The 15,625-nt window shown below is 44.7% G+C and overlaps 1 protein-coding gene across 3 annotated transcripts in view; it reads right to left on the bottom strand.

The window, feature by feature from the left end:
* Chchd5 (coiled-coil-helix-coiled-coil-helix domain containing 5) overlaps positions 1-15,625 on the bottom strand; it is a 61,250-nt gene that overhangs the window by 44,621 nt on the left and 1,004 nt on the right. For 2 of the 3 annotated variants that reach the window (XM_036184787.1, XM_036184788.1), the window contains exon 4: positions 10,936-12,189. The exons of the other annotated variant lie outside the window; for it this stretch is intronic. In XM_036184787.1, the coding sequence (XP_036040680.1) occupies positions 12,166-12,189 (24 nt within the window). In that variant the 3' untranslated portion in view covers positions 10,936-12,165. Of the gene's footprint in view, positions 1-10,935; positions 12,190-15,625 lie in introns of those variants that run through there. 3 annotated transcript variants of the gene reach the window in all.

Genomic DNA, 15,625 nt, shown 5'->3' with positions numbered 1-15,625 from the left:
TGCAGGCAGACATGGTGCTGGAGAAGTAGCTGAGAGCTCTACATCTGGATTAGTATGCAGCTGGAAGAGAGAGTGATGCTGGGCCTGGCTTAAGCTTTTGAAACCTCAAAGCCCACTCCCAGTGACACACTTCCTCCAACAAGGACACACTTCCTTCAATAAGGACGTATCTCTAATAATGCCACTCCCCATGAGCCCATGGGGGCCTTTTCATTCAAACCACTACAAATGTCATATCTCATTCTTTCTTTAAGTTGTTTTCTTGATGTGTAGTTCCTGAGTTCTTTCCATACTAACCCTCAGCCAAGTCAGATGGCTTTTTCCCGTTTGGTAGGCTGCCTCTTCAATTAATGGGCAGGTTCTTCTGCTTTTTAGTTTCATGAGGTCCTATTTGTCAATCACTGGCCTTATTTCCTGAGTGAGCAGGAGTCCTATTCAGAAAGTATCTACTTATGCCTAGATCTTCAAGTACCCCCCCCCAACTCTTTCCTCTAGCAGTTTCGAGTTTCAGGTCTTACGTTGAAGTCCTTGTTGATTTTTAATCACTAATATTTTATTGACTTTGTTCAGTCAGTACTTATCTAATCTTGAATTGTCTTACTCCTTCTTTCTTTGTAATTTTTTTTTTTTTAACCACTGAGCTAAATCCCCAACCCTGTCCTTGTTGATTTTTCTGCAGGGTAGGAAACAGTTGACGTGGTTCATTCTTTTCCCTGTAGCCATCCAGTTTTCCCAGCACCATTTGTTGAAGATGCTTTTCTCTAATGTGTATCTTGGATATCTTTGTCCACATACATACACGTGCATGTACATATTGTGTACATGTATGAATGCTAAGTATGGATGTCTGTCCCCTTAGCACCACTTTGTGTCTCTGTGTCCTTTCCTCTCAATACAGACAGGTGTACACATTTTCCTTTTTGGAGCTATTTAAGAATAAGTTGCATTTTCTTCTTTTCTCTTTTCTTTTTTTTCTTTTTGTTTGTTTTTTGAGACAGGGTTTCTCTGTGTAGCTTTGTGCCTTTCCTGGAACTCACCCTGTAGCCCAGTGTGGCCTTGAACTCACAGAGATCCACCTGCCTCTGCCCCTGCCTCCCAAGTGCTGGGATTAAAAAGGCGTGTGCCGCCGCCACCTGGCAAGTTGCATTTTCGTATCAGACTTCATTCCTAAACGCTTCTATGCTGCTATAGTTAGTATTGACTGTCACTCAGCTTGACAGAGCCTAAAATCTTCTCAGAGATGAGGCTCTGCATTTGTCTGTGAGGGATTTTCTAGATTGGGTAAGACAGGAAGGCCCACCCTACATGTGAGCGGCAGCACTTTGTGGGCTGGTGTCTTTACTAAAAAGGGGAATGAGCACCAGTACTCATCACTCTCTGCTTCCTGACTGAGGATGCAACATGACCAGCAACCTCACACCCCGGCCACTGTGTCTTTCCCGCCATGAAAGAGTAAACCTTCAAACTGTGAGCCAAAATAAACCTTGCATTCTTATCAAATATTTGTCATAGCAACAAGAAAAGTAACTCATGCAGATGTGAATCTTTTAAGAACATGTTTAGATGAACAAAATAGCATTCTCAAACTGAAGACATTTAACACTGATGCACGACTACTGTCTAACATACAGACCATGCTATATGTCTCCAGGAGTCCTGGGGATGACTTTTAGAGCTTCCCAGGGTCTTTTAACTGAGTACTGTTCCCTGGGATTCATCTGTCTTTCATGACACTGACATTATTCAAGAACCTAGGGCAGTCATTTACAGTGTCTCACAGTTTCAATAAGGCATTTCCTAATTCAAGTGGGACCACAGTGAAGAGTTTTTAGTACTGCTATAAAACATACAGAAGTGGGAGCTTGACCTTTGTGGTGATCAGGAGAGAGAAGGATCTCAAAGGCACTCTTGACTGATCAGATAGCAAGGGTTAGGGGGTCACACTAAGCTAAGCTTGGGATGGACAGGCCAAAGAATACAGGGCGAGTCTGAGGTCTAACCCAGAAAAGGGCTCACTGGAGGCTGGCTGAAGTTTGGTCTATGAGTGAGTCTTGAGTAGGTGTTAACAGGTGAAGAGCTACAGAGATGAGAACTGAAAAGTGAAGCCACATGGATGTCATCGGCAATCTGGACAAAGCTCAGAGTTTGAGGATATTTTCCATCTAGAACTGTGGTTATACTAAAAGTACTAACTTTAGATATAATTCATTTTTGTATCTACATAAGGAAATAGTATGTAGCCATAAAAAGAATTAGTTGTTTATATATAATTCAGAGTGCAAGTTAAACTTCTAGATAAAGAAAAGGAAAGGGCAGAACACTATCTATAGTAAGGTAGTGTTTTTGTAAAAAGGGATAAAAATACACATTTATATATGTAGGAGTGTGTCTGCATATGCATGCATTTACTGATATATGCATAAAATGTTTCTAAAAGGATAAAAAAAAAAAAAAACCAAACTGGTAACCTTGGTTATTCACCAAGAGAGGAACACAGACCCAGAGCACCAGTGAAAGCCATCTTTTCAACACAAACTTTCTGAACCTTTTAAATTCTATATGATGTGCAACTATTGCTTATTTTTAAAATTAAAAATGCATATTTAATTCTTTCTGAGATCACATATTTGTGATTTACATCTTATTGGACATTTGTTCAAATGGCAATATAAGAGTTCTCACACTCTTTCTAATTGCTATATGCATCTCATTTTATAGACCGAACACTGTCCAATGTTCCCAGTTATTTGTTCTTGTAAACAATACTGCAAGATGTGCCCTTGGACATTCCGGTTTGTGCCCAGATAAATTTCTGCAGCATAACTTCCTACAAATGGGATAAGATACTTCTCCATTACTTTCCACAAAAGGCTGTTCCAGGGCACACAATATGACCTCCCTCACACTAGAGCTCAAGGTATTCTAGAACAGTAAGGATTCTCTCCAAATTGTATGGGTGTTCTAGTCTCTCTTCTGGTATTGTGATAAAATACTCTAACCAAAACCAACTTGGGGCCAGGCAGTGGTGGTGCACTTTTAATCCCAGCACTGGGGAGGCAGAGGCAGGTGGATCTCTGTGAGTTCTAGGCCAGCCTGGGCTACAGAGAGAGTTCCAGGACAGCCAAAGATAAAGATACAAAGAGAAGCTCTATCTTGAAAAACAAAACAAAACAAAACAAACAAAAAACCTGGAGAGGAAAGTGTTTATTTGACTTACACTCCCAGGTCACAGTCCATCACTGAGGGAAGTCAGGGCAGGAACTCAAGACAGGAACCACAGGAGACTGCTGCTTGCTGGCTCATTCTCTGCCTGGGTTACTCATTCTTGCTTAGCTAGCTTTTAAAAAAATACAGCCCAGGATGATTTGCTGAGGGATGGTGATACCCAAAGTAAGCTGGGCCCTCCTATAGCAATGAATGATCAAGATAATCCTTCACAGATATGCCTACAGACGAACCCGATCTAGGCAACTCCTCAATTGATATTTCTCCTTAACTGTCAAATTGATATCTGTCATGACAAGAATGGTACTGAGTGTTCACCTGCTTTCCCTCCAAAAAATAGAGGTAAGCTACATTACCCAGCAAGACTTGCAATGAGGTAGGCCTGAGTTCTGATGAGAGCACAGTGATGGGCTTCTAGAAGCACTTCGAGAACTAACCCCAATAAACGTCCCCTGACCTTGAGCCTGACCTTTTCCTTCATCTGCTTGATGTGTGAAGAAGGTTGGGTGGAGGACTCCAAACCCTCTAGTGTTTCCGGGCAGAGTAAAAAGTGGCCTGAGCACCTCTGAAGCATGCGGCTGACTTATGCTTGGTGGAAACTCAGACTTCCTTTGACCCTTCCTGCCCCAGGCAATGAGGCCATCCTTGATGGACCTGCTGGTTCCACTTACAACAGGAAGTAAGAGAAAGCAATAGCTGACCAGTAGGCCCCAGACCCTCTGCCTACCACACCATCACTACACCAGTGTCTTCTTGCCCTATCTCAAAGCAGACCATGTTCCATGATGGGACCTGGAGAGGTCATGGTGACCACCTCCTTCACTTGTTCAAAATGTTTTCCATCAACTAGGGATGGTGACATACATCTGTAACCCAAGCACTCAGGAGAATGAGGCTGGAGGATGGAGAGCTCAAGGCAAGCCTGGTTGACTTGGCAATACCTTGTCTCAAAAAGCTACAAGAAAAAATTCCAAACACTTGCTGTGTGACATACACATATTCTAAATGCCTGTAATTATCCAGCAAACAAACCAACAAGAAAAAGATTCCCGCCTCCTGTCCCCTGCTGGTAAGAATGATGGGAATGTGGTGATATTTCGTGTATGCTCTGACAAATAAAGCTTGCCTGAAGATAAGAGAAGCAAAGCAGCCAGCCACTAGAGATCTTACCTCTTCTGAATCTTCAGATAGAAAGGGGCCGAGCTCCTGTCTCCACCCTGCCTCATCACTTCCTCTCTCTGCCCAGCCATATCACTTCCTGTTTCCTCCTCCCAAGAGCTGGGATTAAAGGTGTGTGCCACCACTGCTTGGCCTCTAGTGGCTAGCTTTTCACTCTGATCTCCAGGCAAGCTTTATTTGTGAGAGCGAAAACAAAATATCACTACAGATGGGTGGAGAAGCTAGTATTTTAAAAGGCACGAGGCGGGCCGAAGCCCAAGAGTGTACTAAGAGTGGAAGAGTCACGTGCCTGGGAGTTTGGGAGAACTTGAGTACGGAGAGGGACAAGGAGGGAGGAGCCCTATTATGTTGGATTATGGAAGCTGCTGTAAGAACTTTTGGGTTCTGCTTTGAGATTAAAAACTTTTATTATTACCATCATTATTGTTGTTGTTAGTGTGTGTGTGTGTGTGTGTGTGTGTGTGTGTGTATGGGTGGGAAGAGACAGAGATTGATAGACAACTTCTGGAGTCAGTTCTCTCCTTCCACAAGCTTTGACTCTCTGAGCCATGCCCCTGGTCCCATCAATACAGGAGGTGCTGGCCTTTGTACACTATTAGACAGAGAAGTGGTATATGGCCCGAATTCTGTCTTACCCAGCAGACTGCCAGCCTACATCAAGGGCATCCAGAGAGACTGAAGCAAAGGAGAAGCTTAGCATCCAGGATGGTGGCTGCTGCTGAAGCCACAGGACGATGGTGGTGGCTCCTCTGGGTATGGTGACAAGGAAGCAGAGGAGTATCTAGATAGCAGGTATGTTTTGTAGGTGGTAATAGAGCAGGTCAGAGGACCCTGAAGTCTTGGGCCTGAGCAGCAGGAAGAATAGATCTGCCTGCCTCAGGGAAGGGTGTGCATGGAGCCAGTTCAAGAGTAAGGTCAAGAGGTCAGCCCTGAACACAGCAAGACCGAGACACTCTAAGACATCAGATGGAGTAGCTGGATGGATATATACAAGTTTGAGTGGAGGTTAAGTTCCAGAAATTTACTGCCTTCCATAATTCACCACTGCTGTATTTCTGTGTGGTCTACACGTTCCAATCAGCCATTGCAGTGCCTTTTTGGGTACTGTGACACACTGTATGACTTACTACCTTGGAGTTCTGTGTCGACAGACCATCTCTGACTATAGGTTAACTATTGCATTCTGTGTTGAGACTATGATGGCTTAATTGCTCAACATTGCAAATGTCATCACTTAAATAGTGAAATGAGAATGCTAAGGAGACTGTGTCAGCATGTATCACTGAAAATAAAGACTAAATGATGATGTTTGTTTGACAAGTGGAAAGATTTATACAAGGGGATTAGGAGACAGAGTAAGCAAAGAACTCACACTGTTCGACATACAGAAGAATGTGGGATTGTATGTGCTCAAAATACACACAATGCAAATGGAGACCGAGTCTCACTAATGCACAGCATAGGCAAGCACTTCCAAATCAATCAAAAGTGGCATTGACCAGGTGTGGTGGTACATGCCTATGATCCCAGCCTTGTTATGACACTCATAATCCTGCTGATTTTATGTCTTTAGGGACCTCAGAATCAGTTGAACATCCTTTAGGGCTACATTTCTAGGCAAGAGAACAAGTATGTATATATTCCTCATTCCAAAAATGAGGAATTTTATCAGAGTGGTGGTTTTCAGATTTCACTGGATATTGAATCAGTTTTTAAACTTTTTGCTTGTTTGTTTGTTTGTTTTAAGTTTGGGTTTCATCCCAAGAGATTCTGGCTTAATTGGCATGAACACAATCCGGCTTTTAAAAAGAAGCATGCTGTGTGGTAAAAGCCAGCATACTTTCTTTCAAGATTGATTTTCCTTATAGGGTCTGGCTTCTATTTGCACACATTCCCTCTGAATGGCTTTTTGTTATTGCTTTGTGTTAGAGACAAGGTCTTGCTATGTATCTCTGCTGCTATGGTAGACGAAGCTGGCCTCAAACTTACTGTAATCTGTCAAGTGCTGGTATTCCAGGTGTGTATCACCAGCTCTGCCTTCCCAAGAGTTTTGATGGTACTATTGGTTTACCCATTGGAGATTGGTGCTGACAGATACTATTGTTATTATAGTGAATATGTTTTGTAAAAAGATACATTTAACAGCAGCCCAGAACTCCATCTTGAAAGTCTCTAAAGGTAAAATAGAGGTTCTTGAAGACATACATTGCTTCCTAGTTGACATCTCCCACCTTTTTACACCCAAAGCCCATGACTGGCTTATTTTGCCTCTTCAGAATTCTGAACAACCATCAGTTGTCTTACAAGCCACACCAGCACCAGCTGGGCATGGAAACTAGGAGCTGTTCACAGGGTAACACTTTGACCAAGATACAGGGCCAAAGGCTACTGCAGTTACTGCCCTGGTCACTTTGAGCCACAGAGGGCCCAGAGCTCTGGACTGCCAACTGCCAGTCCTTTAAGGAAAAAGAGAGAGCACCTTCCTTCTTTCCCTTTCACCCCTCAGACCCCAATCACTAGACCCAGCCTGGCAGAGCCATCCGTCACTCCTGGGGGAATACAGAGTGTGTACCCACACTACTCAGTGATCCAGACAAGGCGATTCCCACAGCTGGAAGCTATCCAGACACTAGCTACAATGCTCAGATGGGAGCTTCCACGTCTCCATTCTGTACTTAAAATCAGTCAAGGTATGCTAGGGAAAAAAGCCGATTTCTCTCCCTGCCTATAAGGACATCGAAGTCTGTGTGTCCCAAGTTACTCAGCTCTTGCTTCCCTGTGAAATGGGGACCAAATTACTTACCTATTTAAACCAAGGGGTTTATTCAGAGGAGAGACTAACGCTCAGGCTACAGCTAGAATGCAAGTTAAAAAGAAGGATGAGTGGAGGGCATAACAGCCTGCCCTGCCTGCTGCCAAGACAGTGCCCAGCTCTGGAAATCCTTTCAGGAGCCCTGAACACTTGGAGGAGGGCAGACCCAATGCAGAGGATCAGGGAATCCATTCAGAGCTGGCAAGGCTTTAGTTTTTAACAAATGGGCAAAAGGGTTAGGGTGCAGGAGGACATCCTTTAACAGGGAATGGAGGGGAGTCAGCGAACCCCGTGACGGCCATGGTAGCCTAGCAACGGGAGGGTGGGGATGCACGCAGGCCACGTGGCTGGCTGGGCGCATATCTCTCTCCACATTGCTACCCGACTCCACCAACGGTCCCAGTAACCCCATCCTTCGCACCCAGCACAGCAACTTGGCGTTCTCGGTTGACTGTCACCATTCCATGGTGGGATAGGGCAATTGGTGACCGCACTGCTAGGCAGGAAGGGTGGGTGAGATGATGGTGGCCACAACTGTGCCAGCTGAAGTAATGCATGGTGGCCATAATGGTGGCCAATGCTGAAATGAATTTAGTGGATGACAGCAGCCAAGAGAGCCACGTTTGGCTGGCTGACAGCCTGCAAGCATGGCAAACCGGAGGTGGCAGGAAACCAAAACCAAAGCCCTCAACTAAATAGTCCTCAGTGAAAGGGATGGTGGAAGTTGGTGTTTCTCCCCCCTTATGTGGGAATGTTCTGTCTCCCAGAGTTCCCCAGAGAACTAAGCTGTTGGCCACTATGACAGTTTGCTTGGTGAGATTCTTCCCTTCCTGGTCACACTTTTCTTCCTTCCTTCCTTTTTTTTTCCTTTCTTTCTTTTTTTTTTTTTTAGATTTATGTATTTATTATCTATACAGTGTTCTGCCTGCATGAGTCCCTGCAGGCCAGAAGAGGGTACCAGATCTCATTACAGATGGTTGTGAGCCACCATGTGGTTGCTGGGAATTGAACTCGGCACCTCTGGAAGAGCAGTCAGTGCTCTTAACCTCTGAGCCATCTCTTCAGCTCCCTGGTCACACTTTTCATTGGTCTACTACTATCATGGCTTTCTGGGATCATCTCCTGAATCCCTGCCTCACATCCCTAAGCTAAGATTATGATTCAAGAACATATGGCATATTAACAGAACTGAGTCTCTGCCAAGCCATAAAGCTGGAACAAATTTTAAAAGACTGAAATGTAAAAGATGTTACCAAACCGATTTAATTAAGCAAGATAACTAGAAAAATCCCCATATGGTTAGGAACTAGGAAATATATCTCTAAATTTCTAAATAATCCAATTCCAATAAAGACATAAAATTAGAAAGAAATTTTAAAAATCAAATTTGTAAGCAATGTAATATATATCTTTTAGTAAAGGAAAAGCTTGAAACTTTCATCTCAAAAAGGTACAAATTGTGTGGTGTGGTGGCACACACCTATAATACCAAGGCAAGAGGATCAGGAGCTCAAGGTCAGTTTTTGCTACACAATAAAATTGGGCCATCCTGGCCTACAAGAGACCAGGTCTCAAAACAAACAAACAAACACAAACCAAAATAAAGATCAACAAGCTAAAAGTACATTATAGAATGTGACATACCCTTGTCCATACTGATAAAGAAAGAAGGAAACAGGTCCAAGTACAGAGTCTGAAGCGAGAGAGGCAGTATTAAAGATGCTACCGGCCTTGGGATAACACGGATATTGTGAACAGATTAATACCGCTCCAATCGTAGACAATGTGATAAATTCCCAGAAATAATACAATTACCAAACCAGACACAGCTAGAGAAATAAAACACAATAAAGTTATTCTGTTAGCTCTCACACAGGCAGATTCAATGCAGCCAAATATCACTGAGAAGTGAAGTCTCCAATCTTGTAATGTGTGAGACCTCAAGAATGCTTGGGCCAATAGAAGGTAGCAGCATGATGCCTTTAGGTTTCCCATTTGACTCTGTTGAACCCTTTAGTCCAAAAAAAAAGGCCATTTAAAATGTTCTAGAATGTAGTCTGGTCCTCCATTTTGTCTGTTCTCATCACACTCTTGGGAGAATGAGACAGAACCTCATTTGAACAAAACTAGCTGGCTGAAAACATCCTCCAAAGTCTGAGGGCTTGAGCCAAAGCCCAGGAAAAAGGAGCTGGGAGCAGAAAGCCACCAGAACCAAGGCAGCACTTTCAGGCCTACAAGAACGGTTTCATCCTCTCCTCACCTGTTGCCTCCAGTCTTGCAACCCACACCTGGTAGCTCCTCCAATCTTGACTAGATAGGACTTCCACCTTGACTCTTAGGCCAACAAATGTCTTTTGTTTTGGAGACAAATATTGAGAGGAAACTCCCAATGGGTCAGGTTCAGTTTTCTAAGCCATAATATATATCTTGGGATTCAAGTGGCTGGCTCCTTCTGGAGTGGCTTCAAGGGAGAAAAGACTTGACTCAATGGTTAATCTGTATGGAGGTCATGGGCACTGTTGAACCAAAAATTCTAGAGATAAAGAGCTCTCTGAAATAAGGGGTTTACTGAGCCATTACAAACACTAGCTAGAAAAGCGAAGGTCCAGGTCCAAAGACAAGCTCTCACCATGGCCAGCAGTGGGCCAGATAGCAGTTCAAAAAAGCCTGCAGGACCAGAGCTAAACCTATTATTTTGTGTTGTATTTTTGTGCTTTTTCAATAGCACTGGCTGGCCTCAAACGTGGCAAACATTGCAGTCCCCCTAGAGACCACAGGTGGGACTCACTATGCCAGGTAAATGGCACTTTGGAAAAACTGGGGAAGGAGAGCAACATAACCCCTACTGCCATATAGTTTGCAGGACGGGACAACACAAAAAGCATTGGGCTATGAGGACAGCCCACGGGAGTATTGTTAGTGGTCTGGGGAAATGGCTGGTTGGCAGAGTATTTGCTTACTGTGCACAAAGCTTTGGGCTGCATCCTCAGCACCAAATAAACTGGGCATGGGGACACACTCTCTACCCTTGGGAGGTAGAGACAGAAGGAACACAAGTTCAAAGGCTTCCTTGGTTACATAGCAAATGCAAGGCCAGTCTGGGATACAAGACCCTGACTCAAAATAAATAACATAGTTAGATTGGCTGGTATTAACAATCTAGAAAGTTCATACATAAATAACAACCCTAGTGATTTGCATGATACAATTTAAGATTTTAATTTCCTTTTGTCAACATAAAACAGCCCTTTCCTTTTTATCTTCTACCTTGTCACTGATAAAGGCACCCTCACTATCTTCTGGCCTCTGCCCCTTAGCAATTAAATTTAGGATAGTTAAGGTTTTATCAGAATGCCACCCTGGGCTTTCTTACCGCTGGATCCCGGACTATTTCTTCATGACCTGACCGACCATACTGGAGAGTCCGTCTGTGGACAACCAAACGGCTGTGCTGTGCTGGCGAACACTAGGAAGGTAGCACTAATTCAGATCTCTGATGAAGGCTTCTTACTTGATCCCATTACTCTCTGTGCCGTCCGCTCCTGATGAGGAGCTTGCTGAGTCACATGGATAGAGGTGCCAGAGGGTCACTGCTGTAACAGTGGCCCTCTTTGACAGACAGGGAGTTGGTAAATACACTAATTTTCCAGACACAGTAACTAAGTCCTATGCCATTCTCAGAAGTCTCATTTCCCAAGATGGTAACCAGCTTGATAATGCACTTTTTAAAATTACATTTTATTCGTTTGCTTTACTGGAGTGGGAAGCAGGGGATGCCATGGCACACTTGTGGAGGTCAGAAGAAACAGAAATTCTGTTTCTATAAACAGAACTACTTGTATGAGTTAGCTCTACCCTTCCAACACGTGGGTCCTGGGGTCACTCAGGCAGGCCCTCACATGGCAACACCCTTACCCACTGATCCATCTCGCCAACCTGATAATACTTTTGACTGGCTGTCTTCTTGTCTCCCTTTCCCACTCCCTCTCACTATTTCTGGATTCAGACTGAGAATCTGTGCCCCATTCTGACACCTGGCTTTTGGGAAATTGCTGATCAAGACAAACTAAAAATCCAGTGAAGGATGCTTCCAAGCCAAGTCCTTTCAGTTTTCAAATTTTAAAACTTAACAAGACAGGGCCTTGGTTTGGCCTCAAACTACATAGCAGTGGGTGACCTTGAACTTCTGATTCTCATGCCTTGCTTCTGCCTCCACACAGCTGTTTTCGATACTAAGGCCAGAATTTTTACAAGCACTGCCCAAGGCCAGTGTCCACTGCTCAACCAGTTCTGCTTCAGCAGTGGAAAGATGTACTGCTATGAACGATGAGCTTTCACTGTTCCTCTCACAAGCCTCAAGAAAACGGTGGAGAGATGGAGTGGACACAGGCTCAGGGCACAAGAGGCAGGGAGGGCAACCTGACTGGCATGTGTGAGGTCGTGGGCAAGAAGGCTGGGCATGGTGGTTCACACCTGTAACCCTGGCACTCAGGAAGACTGTTCTGAGTCTGAATCCAGTTTGGTACTGGGCTTCAGGACTGCCTAGACTCAAAACAAAAACAAAAACAAAAACAAAACAAAGTCATCTGGTGAGTGTGACAGGAAAGTCCTTCCCCAGCGTACAGACAGGAAGGGACAGGGAACGGCTGTTTGAGTCCTCTTAAGGCTAAGCCTAGACCAGGAGCACCTCGGCCCCTCCTGAGCTCTTACTTGACAGACCAAGTAAAGCTGGGGGAGGGTGGCCAAGCTCTCCTCCAGCTCTCCTAGTGCCCCTCAGTGTCATAGGCTGAACCAAAGCCCAGTACTCAGTATTTATTTATTTAGAGTCCTGAAGTCCAGGAAAGCCAGACCCACACCAGAGCCCTCAAGACTCCAAAATGGTCACTCTTCTAGATGAAGACATCAAGTGAGCTAGTCATGTCCAGTTTTCTCCAAGTCTAAGGGGGTCTTCAGGAGGCAGGAAGTGGCTGTGCCTGTGGAGAAAACAACGTTTACTGGCCTTGAGACCACTGATGGGGAAATGAGGCAGACACAGCAGAGACTGTCCTCAAACCGTCAGTACAGAGGAGAAAGGTGCCAAGTAGTAACCTTGGCCATTTTCCATGAGAACAAGTTGTCCACAGTAAGCTAAAACCTGGGGCTGGAACTCTGTGTATTTATTTATTTTTGGAGGATGGAAGAGAGATCGGGTCTAACTCTAGGTCGGCCTAGAGCTCACTTACGGAACCCAAGCTGGCTTGAACTTGAACCTTCCTACCTGAGCCACCCTAGTGCTAGGATTGCAGGCGTGTGGCAGCATCATTACAAGTGCTAGGACTAGGATGAGAGCAACAATCTCTCATCCTAGGAAACTTCCTTTCAAAACTGGAGGGAGAGACATCCAAAGACCAAAACTAGTCACCTGGTAGGTAAAGAACAAGAGGCTGTGTGCAGGAACAGGGAGACTTTGGACTACCAACAACATAAATATGACGAGTTCTTCCACTAAGGCCTTTCTATCACATGGTAGATGAGGACATTTTCATGTCTGCTAACGTGAAGATCAGAGAACACAGGAGGCCTCAACCTCCCAGCCCCAATCAGGAGGAAAAGTTGGAGTTGTGATGTCATCAGCGCGAGGGAGCAGGACGTGGAAGGGATTGGGCATTAGTCTTCCTACTGCATTGGAGAGCCTGGAGGCACGAGAGGAGACAGGTGACTTCACTTCCATTTTGTCTTTCACTCTTAAACATTTATTCATTTATCTAGGGGGTGCTCGTGTGTAGACGTGCACGCACGGCAGAGGACAACTTGCAGTGTAGGACTCAGGTCAGTACACCCAGCAGCAAATGCCAGAACCTGCTAAGTCACCTCCCTGATCTAATTTCCAGTTTCAAAAGCTCTTTTAGCCAGGTGGTGGTGGCACATGGCTTTAATCCCAGCACTCGGGAGGCAGAGGCAGGCAGATCTCTGTGAGTTCGAGGCCAGCCTGGTCTACAGCGTGAGTTCCAGGACACACAGAGGAACCCTGTCTTGAAAAACCAAAAAAAAAAAAAAACAAAAAAACAAAACAAAAAAAAAAAAACACAAAAAAGCTCTTTTAGTTGTAGGGAAGAGGAACTGTGGGGTCACAGCAGGAATGGCCAGAGACCGAGAACAGGATGGCTGCTTGTCTAGGGAGAACACCAACCAACCTTAAAGGAAGAGGAGCTGAAGAGATGAAGGGATGGCTCAGCACTTGTTCCTCTCATAGAGAACCTGGGTTCAGTTTCCAGCACCCACATGGTGGCTCACAACCAGCCATCATCACTCCAATTGTGGTTATATATTGTGTACCCTAATAAAATTTGCCTGAAGATCAGAGAACAGAACACACCCACTAGATTAAACATAAGAGTCCAGGCAGTGGTGGCACACACTTTTAATCTTTAATCTTATCACTGGGGATCTCTGTGAGTTCAAAGCCACCCTGGACTACATGCGATTGACTCAGTCTAGGAGAGAAACAGAGACAGGCAGTGTTGGCATACATCCTTAATCCCAGCACTGGAGATCTCATGCCCTTGCTTGGGAAGTACACACGCCTTTAATCCCAGGAAGTGCTGACTGGGCAGAGAAAGGTATATAAGGCGTGAGTAGACAGGAACTAGAAGCTTTTCAGGCTGAGGAGTGAGTCAGAGTTAAGACATGGCTTGTTCCTTTGTCTCTCTGATCTTTCTGCATTTACCCCAATATCTGGCTCTGGGTTTTTTTTTTTTGTTTTGTTTTGTTTTTTTGTTTGTTTTTTGGGTTTGTTTTTTAAGATTTATTTATTTATTATGTATACAGAAGAGGGCGCCAGATCTCCATTACAGATGGTTGTGAGTCACCATGTGGGTGCTAGGAATTGAACTCAGGACCTCTGGAAGAGCAGTCAGTGCTCTTAACCTCTGCGCCCTCCCTACAGCCCAGGCTCTGGGTTTTTTATTCAGACCACTTAGGAATTTGTGTTACACCAATTCCAGAGAGTCCAGGAGATCTGACACCCTCTCCTGACCTCCATGGGCATGAGGCACACACATGGTCCACATACATGCAGGTATAACACTGATATACATAAAATGAAAAATAAAAACTAAAGTTAAAAATATAAATAAAAAGGAATGAAAGGACTTATTGTCCAGATGCTGAAAACACCTGAAAGAAAGAAATATTCCTGAGATGGCTGAGTAACTAGTATGGACAATGTGCAATCATTCCTGAACATTTCCTGTGGAGAATTAAAGTCCTTCTGGGCAGTTTCTGTCCTCATAACCTAAGTGATTCATCTACCCCTGTTCTATACAAAGAAGCAATGACTAGCAGGCATAATTAGAGGGTAACCTTTAGCCAAGAACTCTCCTGAAGCGCGAGATACAAGGGAAACAGTGAAGTGTGACCAGGACGGAGGGTGCTTAAAAGCCAGGGCATAGCAATGGGGAACAGAGGAGGTTTTCTGAGAGAAGTACCATGTAAACAGAATTAGACAGGATATGGACTGGGGAGGGCAGTCCAGGCAGAAGCAAAGCAGACAGACACTTGAGTAACTGTACATGGTCCATTGGGGATGGGGGATGGGGCTGGAAGGTGGAGGATGGAAGAGGGGGGACCAGAGTCATCTAGAATCAGGTTGCATTGGAGATCAGAACCAGTCTAGTAGAAGTGAAATCACAGAGAGGTTTCCATGGAGAAGCAAACTTGATAAGATTTCCTCTGAGAACACTCTGGGACCATCACAGGGGAAGGATTAGAAAGTGTAGATGGACCAACACAGAAGCCCAGAAGACACTGAAGCCCAGAGTTGCAGGGACTGAGGACCCCATGAGAGGTGCTCGGAGGAGGGTGGTTAAAGGTGTGAATTTTCCCATTGGAGTGGTCCAGCAGGAAACATCCAAAGGAGTGTTTCTCACTCTTCCATTTCTGCCAATCCCAGAGCATGTTAAGACCTTTTCTAATTGCCCAATCAATAATTTTATTATCTCAGATATACTGTATATGTGTTTATGTATTGTGTACATTAAGATCATTTGTGTGTGTGTGTGTGTGTGTGTGTGTGTGTGTGTGTGAAACCCCTCCACCTCATCCCTTACCCCCACCAGTACAGCTGAAAGCCATGAAGAGGATAAAATGGGCAAGGAAGGGAAGAACACAAGGGACCCAGTAAGAATCAGGGACTTGTTCCCAGTCTGAAGGGGAAACCACTGGAGAGTTTTAAGCAAGGGTGCAATGTGACCCGAATTCAGGTCACTATTTGGAAGCAAGAGGTTCGGGCAAGCCAGGGAGAAGGCTGGCGCAGGTGCCCTGGCAGAGGAGGGGTGTGAAAGATGGTTAGACTAAAGCAGAGGCTGCGACTTGGGGCAGAGAACCGCGCTTTGGGTTCTGGATTCACAGCCAAGGCATGTGTGGGAATCA

This window comes from Onychomys torridus, chromosome 4 (genome assembly GCF_903995425.1).
Source record: "Onychomys torridus chromosome 4, mOncTor1.1, whole genome shotgun sequence".
Lineage (NCBI taxonomy): Eukaryota > Metazoa > Chordata > Mammalia > Rodentia > Cricetidae > Onychomys > Onychomys torridus.
The sequence above is the reverse complement of the archived record's forward strand: the minus strand, read 5'-3'. Positions and strand labels throughout refer to the sequence as shown.